The sequence below is a fragment of the Microchirus variegatus genome (assembly GCF_963457635.1).
Source record: "Microchirus variegatus genome assembly, chromosome: 20".
NCBI lineage: Eukaryota > Metazoa > Chordata > Actinopteri > Pleuronectiformes > Soleidae > Microchirus > Microchirus variegatus.
The window spans coordinates 12,484,382-12,494,178 of NC_139821.1; the positions used below are offsets into that span (position 1 = coordinate 12,484,382).

The 9,797-nt window shown below is 43.8% G+C and overlaps 1 protein-coding gene across 1 annotated transcript; it reads right to left on the bottom strand.

Annotated features, from left to right (window-relative positions):
- Nucleotides 1-685: 685 nt before the first annotated feature.
- Nucleotides 686-8,732, bottom strand: ppp1r3aa (protein phosphatase 1, regulatory subunit 3Aa). Its single transcript, XM_083907305.1, has 4 exons — nt 7,864-8,732; nt 7,157-7,215; nt 6,969-7,066; nt 686-5,786 (listed from the first exon to the last, which is right to left on the bottom strand). The coding sequence occupies exons 1-4, from the start codon at nt 8,646-8,648 to the stop codon at nt 2,694-2,696; spliced, it is 4,035 nt and encodes a 1,344-aa protein (XP_083763431.1). The 5' UTR covers nt 8,649-8,732; the 3' UTR covers nt 686-2,693.
- Between the last annotated feature and the right edge of the window lie 1,065 nt (nt 8,733-9,797).

A 9,797-nucleotide genomic window follows, 5' to 3' on the forward strand; every position in this document is an offset into this window, starting at 1 on the left:
CTTGCATGAGATAATACCTGAGGTGACGAAAGAGCCCTGAACAACACTATGTGGAAAAGGAACTTTTTTTTGTAATGTATTCCTTGGACACATTATTAGATTCAATCAAAGTATTCAACTATTTTAAAACGGCATCTAAAAGGTATCCCAAATGTGGATTTTTAACCTCCTGTGTTATTAACCTTGTGGTAATGCAAGTCACGCGAGCAGTGGGGATGAAATGGGCTGTTTGCTGTATGAATTTGACTCTGTTCCAACTCCTGTCAGCAGCCGCTAAAACCTGAAATGACGAATGACTCCTTTCAGGCCAAGCAAGTGCTGCTCAAAATAAGTAATTCAGGTTATCAGCATGTGATTCTGTTGATAAAAGAATATAGCACCACAAAGAACTGACGTATATTAAATTGTTTTAACTTCCCTAAGATTATTTTTGCTTCAAACTGTGGTCATAATTCTGACTTTATTCTTGGTGCGAGAAGTTCCTCTAAATGTCTAAATTATCTTTACAGAGAACAAAGAACTGCTGACTGTTCCTCTGGTCTGTGAAGGGCATCATCTCTGGGTCAGCGGCAGGTATGAAGTCTTAAAACACCATTACATTGGCTGTCTGTGCACACTTATCTCGCTGCTGAAGCGGGTGAGCATGCAGCGTCACAAATTCACCGCCGCCGTTTCTTTTTCGTCATATGAATTTCTTTTATTGAAGAAAAGCCAGGTCGGTCACTTTGTTCCGTTAGGTACACTGTCAAGTAATATTGGGCCCATAAAACACAGCAAATGTGCACACACACACACAACATACACATACATCTGAATGGACTAAGACAACAAGTGTATTATTATCAGTGTTTTGTTCATTACTAACCAGGCAGAGTTAAAGGGCCAACATTGTGTCAACTTCATATTTTATCCACTTAAAGCTCCCATAGACCAGAAGTTCCAATTAATGCTGTTTTTGGTGTGTATCTGCGCCATTACCATCGTTTATGAAGCCCTAAAATTACGAAACAAACAGTTTCACTGAGAACGCTGGGTTTTATCGTATTACCGGGCTCTGCAAGCGGTCTGAAAAAGCCTGGAATCGTGACATAAGGATCCCGTCTCCTGAACAGCAGATCCGGGTACATCCGGTTGCGTACATCAAACCGCAGAAGAAGAAGAATGTCTGTTGTGGAGGTGTTTCACTTGCAGTGTCTTCTGGGGGTGAGATTTCAGTCTGAAACAGCTCGTCTGACCAGAGCTTCAGTGAGGAGATATTTTGATCGGCTCATTTGCAGCAACTAGGAGGTTTTTGACCATTAAAAACAAGTTAATAGACCTCCATAACTCACATATATGTGCAACAGGACCACTCTGTGAGCTTTAATTTTGACAACAGCAAATTTAACAACATAACTAATGTATGAAGATACTCCAATTAGACTTAAATATGTTTCCTGAGCTCTTCACTTCAATTACACCTCTTCACTGACAGAATTTTAGAAAACGGGATGACTTCCCAATGTCGGACCCAGCTTACACTCGCACTCATTATAGTTTTTGTTACATGAGCCACTGACAAGTCAATTATCTCTTGGGGGAAATGGAAAATCCAAAGCTCGCCGAGTTGTCTTTCCTCTCAACTTTCTTGATAAACCAACTGCAATATTCAAAGAGACCCAAAAACACAAGTACTACAACAACAACAAAAATACATAAAAATTCTCTTACAGCCTGCTGGAAAACCGATAAAATCAATAAATCTTCACTTGTAAGGCACCATGTCTTCATCACTAATTCCAAAACAACCAATTCATACTGTCACTTCAGTCAGTTTATGGATTCTCCACTACATCAATTTATGTCACAATTAACATAACCAACAACAGAGAAACAACATCCTTCTACGTTAAAATGAGGAGATAATTAAAATCACGATCTCATAACCATTTCGGATACTTAAAGGTGCCATATGTAAGAATGTGGCCAAAAACGGTTACTACATTCAAATTCAAAATACCGAGGTCTTTTAGGTTTCGTTTTCTGACGTAACTGGCAACCCGTGGTTGCTCGGCAGCTGAGACTCTACTGACTGCAATGATTGGTAGACGGCGGTAGGTGGCGCCACATGCCAAAATATGATTTCAAAACATAAACATGATTTGCAGTCTGCAAAATATATTTTTTTAATGCAAATATTTTGGCCTGTACTGTTGTTGTTGGTGAGTTCAGTTTGTTATATGAACATTATTCCTGAGTCTCTGTGACATATTAGGAGGATTTTATGGCCAGTTGCTTTAGATTTATTACATAATGCACCTTTAAGTAACCAGTTACAAAATGTGAAAATGACTCCTCCCATCTCTTGAGTTCCCTAGTCTTATACAGTCTTTCTTTCTTATACCGGCTTCATCCTAATGCCCTAGTTTCTGTTCAGTGTAATGGCTGTCCTAGTCTCTTTGTGTATATGTATATATGTGTATATACACATATATACCGTATATGTATGTGATGTCACTGCACCAGCGAAAACAAAAAAAAAACACTCTGCGCTTGAACTACTTATTGCACGTAGACATATACAAAAGGCCGCAAGAGTTTTAAGGTGCCGCAAGTCAACAACAGCCACGCCAGTCTGAAAACGCAGTATCAAAATATGGAAGACAAATTCTAATTAATTAATCTAATTAATCTAGTTAATTTTTTGTTTACATTCACGTATCGTTGATTAAATGCTCTTGAACGCCTTCTCGTTCCTCTGCGAACTCTCCGCTCGCGCTTTTCTTTCCCTCCGCCCGGTGTGTCTTCCACTTATAAACCCACCAGCCCAGTGAAAACAAGTAGGCCGCGCAGAACGCTGGGAAATCGTAGAGGAAAAGGACGACGAAGAATCCGCCGACTAAAAGGGTGCATATTAGGAGCCTGGTGATGTGAGTGAGCATGTATATACTCCACCACACAAGACCACCACCGTTAGGCTCTTTTAATTGCCCGGAACAGGCTTCTCTTTGTCTACCTGTCTCCTGCTGCGCGACTGATCCTTTTCGTGTCTGAGAGCAGTTTTCCCGATTCTTTGGAGAGCCGCTGCTTTGAGCTGATTCAGCCAGCGCCTGCCTGCTCAGAGCAGTTAAAGTGGCGGTGAGATCTCGACTGAGATGAGCGCTCAAATTGAAATCTGTCTGCAATTCATCGCCAAAGTGGGTTTTATTTGTCGAGGCGAGCGATCGACTACTTCCCGTCGGGGATAGTTCTTTGTCACCGGTCGCCGCGGTTTGCTCCGGCCCTCGACACAATCGGAGACTCTGATCTTTTGAAGAGAATACACCCGAGTTATTACCTTCCCGGCGAAGAAGATTGCAGCTATCAGGTATAATAATATTTGTGTCCTGCACTTTCCGACTGAACACCTCTTCCCAAATCCTCCTGACCAGATCTTCACCAAATCTTTCTATGAATATCTCCTCCGCTCTCAACTCAGCCACCTCACGTGCTACAGTGGTTTCAGCTGTAATGGGGTTTTTTGTTCCGTCTGACAATTTCCTGCATTCAACACGTGTAGGGTTCTCAACTTCGGCCGACAATTCTTGTTCTTTTAATTCGGGTGACAGAGGGTCCTCCACGTTACCCATCATCTCGTCCATTGCTTCTATTTCCAGTTTAATACTCCTTCTTTCGTCGTCCTCTATTCTTTCTATCGTCTCTGGAGGGTCTCGTCTCATGAGTTTCTCATTCTCAGCCGTAACTTCTCCTGGGCTCATTTCGCTGCCTGCGATCCCTCTCTGACCCTCGGTAACGCTCTGTGATGACACCACTCTCGGCTCTGCCGCCTCCATCGCAGCACTGACTGTATTGCGGTCGCTTTTGAAGACCTCGATCCCTTCTCTAATCTCAACGCTGTTTGTTTCTTGTTGCTCTGCGATTATTCCCCTGCAACTCGAGCCTTCTGCTCCTTCTGCCTGATTTGAGACCGCTTCATATTCACCTGCTCTTGGTTGAAGTGCGTTTTCCTCCGTTTGTGTCACTGTTGAGTTCTCCTCCTCTTCCTCTTTCTGAGCATGCAGGTCTCCCTCTGCTTTAATTGGCCTTGAATGTTTATTATGTACTTCCGAAATTATTGATGCGTCTCCCTCCTGCCAGACTGATGAATTTATTTGCAAAGCTTTTTCATTATGTTGCTGCGCCTCCTCAACTAAAAATACTTCAGATTCCGCACTAATTGGTCCCTTTGTATCTGCGGTTTGAGCACAAAAGGAATTTCCAACCTGTGCTTGTCTGAATCTCACCAGGTCTTTGTTACCTGACGCCGTGCCTTTGTTTTCTGATTCATTCAATTTGAATTCATTTCCCATTATGAGGCTCGGTCTGATATTTTCCTCACGTGTTTGGTTTGGATTGAATTTGCACGCGTGTGACTGTGCAGGTCTTATTTCATTTTCATCTCTCTCATTCTCCTGTAATGGATTTTCATTCTTTCGGTTCAGCCTGAATTCCTCACAGTGTTTTTCATCTGCATAACTCTGGGATATTTCACACCCCTCTGTTTTATGTGGCCTAAATATCTCCTCTGCTGTAGATACTTTATTTTCCGTACAGTTTGTCATGATCTTTTCCACTGCTCTTTGTCTGGATGTGGAAAAGACAACCGTCTCCCCATCCTTTGTCCCCTGTCTGATTGTCTCCCTAAATGCCAGTGTGTCATCCATTGTATTGTGTGCAGTACCTGTAACCTCCTCTTCCCCACTAGAAGAAAGACCCTCATCCAGCCTTGCTCCCTGGGAGATCATATCAACACTGCTGGCATTCTGAGATTCTGGCATTGCTGTCATGTCTGTTGTCTTCAACTCCCCTGAGCTTGTTACTAAGTTAGCTGTGTACAGTGTGACAGGCTCATCTCCTCCTATACCTTCTGCTATTCCTATTATTCCTTCTCCCTCTCGCTCCCAGATTGCACGCTCGTGACACTCAGCTGAACTGTCAACAGTGCCCCCGGACACAGGCATTGCCCCCTGGAGGCTAAATTCCCGCGAAGTGTCTGTTACAGAGGTTGCCTGTGACCTTCGGGACGCGTGTCTGTTGTCATCCCTTGGCCTGCCGACACGTGCCTCTGCTGGCAGGTGGGCTTCGGTGTTCAAGGCGACATTAGACAGCGACGCTTCGCATTTGTCGGACGGCGGGTGACACGCGGCTGAGGTCTCTGCTTGCAAAGAGGTGGGTGCATCCAAGCCCAGCTGAAATTCCTGGAACGCTTGACTGCTTGCTAAATATTGCGTCTGGGGCTCCTTGTGATTTGAGGGGGACACCGACGTCGCGCTTTGCAGCCATTCTGACTCGGGAACACCGGAATGGTCCTTACAGCTCGCCTCATTTAGAAATGTCTGCCATACGTCGCACACTGATGTTTCTTTGTCGCAGGAGTCACCCGTGTCACTCAGAAAGGTCTCCCACAAGTCGCTGATGGAAGGCGTGTTTTCTTTGAATGCTTTCGCCGCGGTCAGCTTAGAGCTTTCGTTCCAAATGTCGTCCATGTCGGCAGTTCCCCACGGCTGCGGTTTGTCACTTTTCCAGTCCAGCGTCAGCAGCGGAATCTGATGGTACGTGAGAACCTGCGGTGGACTGTCGCTGGGCTTCTTTTGCTGGTTGTAGAGCGCGCTGGCAGATTCGCTCCATGCAGCTGTCGGGGGCTGAGAGACCTTTTGGCCAGTGGTTAAGTCATGTGAATAAGTATTCGGTACTTGTCTCCTCTGGGATGGGGAATCCTTTGCACGTGCCAAACGTGGCGTTCTGTGCCAGGGTTTTATGCTATCCACCTGTCAGAAAGGACAAAGGTCAGGTCAAGTGTTTATGCTTGAACTACTTGTAGCAGTGTAGAAGCGACAAGCATAAAGTTTGTTTGTCTTTAAGGTCATCTGTTACTCAAACCACAACACAAGCTTGTAGCCAAAATAATGTGGAAGGGCCCATTTCATGAGTAATGATGCAATGGACTGCAACACTAGCACAACCTCGGCACACATTCATTTACATGATGGAGTTTACAGCATTGTCCAAAAGCTTTGTTGTTTGATGGCCATCCATATTTCTTTTTCAGTCAAATACAGGACATTTGGACACTATAAATAACTATATAAAATATTACACAATCATTTCCTGGACAAATGTCTTTTGTGTGACCTCTCTTGGTATTTACACTTTTGGGGAAAGTGTCCAGACGTTTTGGTGTCTTATACCAGGATTTCTTCAGCACTTCCAAGAATTCTTCTTTAGATTTAGACTGCTCTTTTATTTATATTTTTCTGTCCGGATGATCTCATATTGTCTTTGTCATATTGTGCAGGCCAGTACATTAATATCTGTGCTTTATCAGCCGATTTCACTGCATTCGTAGGCTACTTGGAGATTGTTTTCATCATCCTGATAAACAAAACCATTGCCAATTCCAATGTGAAGTGAAATTCCCCCCACTGTGGTAGGTGCTTTCCATGAGGAATGGCAGAAATGTCTTTAGAACAGCTTGAATGCTGATTTTTTTTGGACTTTCTGAGGACAAATACAGGTCGTACCAAATTGATAAGGTTTCTACTCTATTTAGGTGTCGAAGGTCCATGGTCTCAGGTGTAAGGTGAGGTCACACTAAATGTCATTGTTTTATTCTAATAAAGTGAGTAATAATGATATGCGGTCACTGTAGCATTGCTATAACAACACAACTAATTGTGGCCTGAGACTTTTGCAGTACTGTATTTATTTTTAACATTCTGCACATGTGATTTCGGACGTGCTCTCAAGTATCAGGTGGGCTGATGTCCTGGGACATGCTCAACACTGCGCAGCACGACGTGAATCTCCTGCTCGCTTGCCTCTCATTCCTTTTGTAAGAACACACTTAATTTCTCACCTTATTTTTACTGTTTACATTTGCGCTTGCACATGAATGGCGTTCGCTTAAAGGACAGTCTTTTGTTTCCGGGCCAGTACGACAAGAACCTTACCAAAGGCTTGTGTTCTTCGTGGTACAGCAATGACTGTATCTCTGTGCCGTCCAGTGTCTTTCTGACAGCCTCGTCTGCATAAAGAGTGTTCAGCGCTTCTGCAAAGTGATCGACAAATGCAAAAAGAGTCAGAGTTTGCCTGCAAAATAATGCAAATCCACACACTCACACATGCACCAAAAACACACCTGCGCAAACTGTCGTCGTGCTAATCGACTCCTCGGCCTTTTCCGCTGCACTTCCCCTCCTGTGATTCAAAAATGAGCATCACATACACTCATCAATACTGTATGTTTTTGCACACAACGCATCCTCACTGCAGCACTAATCCCACACTATTATTGCTGAACATCGTAAGCATGTATCTGCATCAGCTTTTGTAATATGGTTGTCTAATGCATCAGTGTAATTTCATGTCAGAACATGCATAAATGCACAGTGAGGATCTGTAATTCCAAAGGCAGAAGGGAAGAGATTTTGCTAACAGATTTTTGTGACAAAGAGGATTAAAAAAACAACAAAAAAGAGTGAGAGCGCTGTTGTTTCTGTTTTCCTCTTGGGGTGTCATGGAAACTACAGAGATACTTGACCTTAAATGGACAATATGTGTTCTACAGTTCAGACATCCAGCACCAAACCATTACATAACAGCTTATTATAAACACACAAGCCAGCCAGAAAGCAGGATGAAGTTTTGCTTTACAGTAAACACTGTAGTAAACGTCTCTCCAAAATGAAATTGTACTTTTATTTAAAAATAAATAATGCAATGAGTCATCCAAGGATTTGTAATTTGAATATCGATTGCTACGCTGTTGACACACATGATTTTCTTGACTCCTCTTTGTCATTCCGTGGCATCTATAAAAAAAGACTCTGCATCAAATTCTGTCACCTGTTAAATTTGAGACAGCTCCTCTTGCCCTTGTGGCTGTTACTCTCCTCTACCTCTGGACGCCCCGGCTCTTTCACTGGTCCTTTCTTGTGGCAAAACAGCACATAGTTCATATCCTTGTTATTAGCCCAGAACATGCCCACTGATGTCTCATACCGCAGGCAGAAATCCACGCGGGTCCTCTCTTTCCCAGAGGGAGCAATCAGAGTATATTTGAAAGAAAACCTGTCTGTTTTCCTGTCACTAGATCCGGGCACATACTCTGCCATCAACTCAGAGAAGCTGTTCCAGCAGTCCAGGCTGATCCGTACACAAACATACTTACTGTAGCAGAGGTTGAGCACCCTGATAATACCGCGGAGAGTGGTGGTTCCTGGGAGAAGCTCTATGCTCTCCAGCTCAACCTTCTGCTTCTGTAGCCTCTGGTCCAGCTCCTCCTGGGACGAAGGGACTGTAAACAGACATATCATGCAGAATTCCTCGACAACACAGGTTGCTTCCCTCTCAGGAGGAGGCGAGTTCACTTGTTCCTCTGCGACTTCAACGTTGTCAAATTCCTTCACTGACACCAAGTTGAGGCCGAACGCATCAGCAAATGACACCTTCCTGCGAACAGCAAGTGGGGGCTCTGCTTCTGAGTCTTCGTCTGTGTCTTCGTCTGTGGTGGAGCCCAGCGGAGACAGGGCCTCTGTTCCTTCTGCTTCCTGTTCGGCACTTTCCCCGCTCTCTTTTTCTTCTGTAATCAGCACATCCTCTTTTCTGGGTTGGATATACAGAGCCTCCATAGTGCGCAATGGACTGCGAGGCAGCTGTCTGCCCGTCCGGCCGTCTGTGTGGCTTTGAGGGTGGCACAGACCAGACTGCCTCGAGCCTGGCTGCAGTGACACTGTAGAAGAGAGAGGACGTGACTTGACAGATGGAGTTCGGTTACAGCTGAACATTGTGAGCCTGAGCCAAAGCCTATTAATAGGACACGTATAACTAGACCGTGGCAGACTGGTTATTCTCGCAGTTATCCACTCACAATATCGACGCGGGTTAAAAAATAAAAACATGAAAACATAGCTATTACGTCAAGGCGTGAGTTAAAGTAAAGCTATTGTTCAAAGGTCCTTATTTGAAGTGCATGGCCTAGTTATCTAGCAAGCCAACAAACTCAAGACAACAATGAAACAACAACAAAAACATACATTTATGGGTCAAAAAAGTATTGTATAGTGTGAACAGGGTGCTTTTTAATTAGTTATCTTAAAACATCTACAGATTGAGCAATGTGGATGTTTGAGGTCAGAGAGTTCAATCGGGGCTGCTCTATCAGTGTACGTTCTCAGGGATGGATGGCGAGGAAATATGTGCACTGTATTAGGTTCTGGGATGGGGTATAGGGGTGAATGCACTCCCCAAAAAAACGATCTATCCTTGTGGCTGGAGTGTGAAAGTTTATTTTCAAGGTACAATACAACCTTTTATGGTCCGTATTTGCAGCACAGCAACAATAGAGACTGTGTAACCACACCTTTGTGCTATTTATACCTTAACTGTAAGCAGGACTTGCGTTATTGACAATGCACACTGTGCTATAAACATGCTTTATCTGTTCCTGGAATTCTTGTGCGGTTCCCACATAAAAACACCATGGAAAAAACCTCAAAACCAACCAAACAAACAAAGAAAACAACAAGATATACAGCACATGAATGGAATTGCAGTGGTTGAAGGAAGCTTGGAGGTTTGACACCCAGCTCCTTGACTCTCTGCATACCAATGTATCCCTTCCTTGGCAAAACACTGAAACCCAAATTGCCTTATATATCCATCCACTTAGAGCGCATAAGTGAATGGTCTGTATTTATATACAGTAGTGCATCTCTGGTCACGGTGACCACTCAAAGCTGCTTTGCTACTACTCCAATTTTGCCGTTCACTCACACGTT

What these genes read in the sequence shown, in the direction of transcription:
- ppp1r3aa (XM_083907305.1), bottom strand. Translation starts at nt 8,648, where the DNA reads ATGGAGGCTCTGTATATCCAACCCAGAAAAGAGGATGTGCTGATTACA. An exon ending in CACGACGACAGTTTGCGCAG is followed by an intron (nt 7,067 to 7,156) that starts GTGTGTTTTTGG and finishes ATCACTTTGCAG; the next exon opens with AAGCGCTGAACACTCTTTAT. An exon ending in ACGAAGAACACAAGCCTTTG is followed by an intron (nt 5,787 to 6,968) that starts GTAAGGTTCTTG and finishes CCTTTCTGACAG; the next exon opens with GTGGATAGCATAAAACCCTG.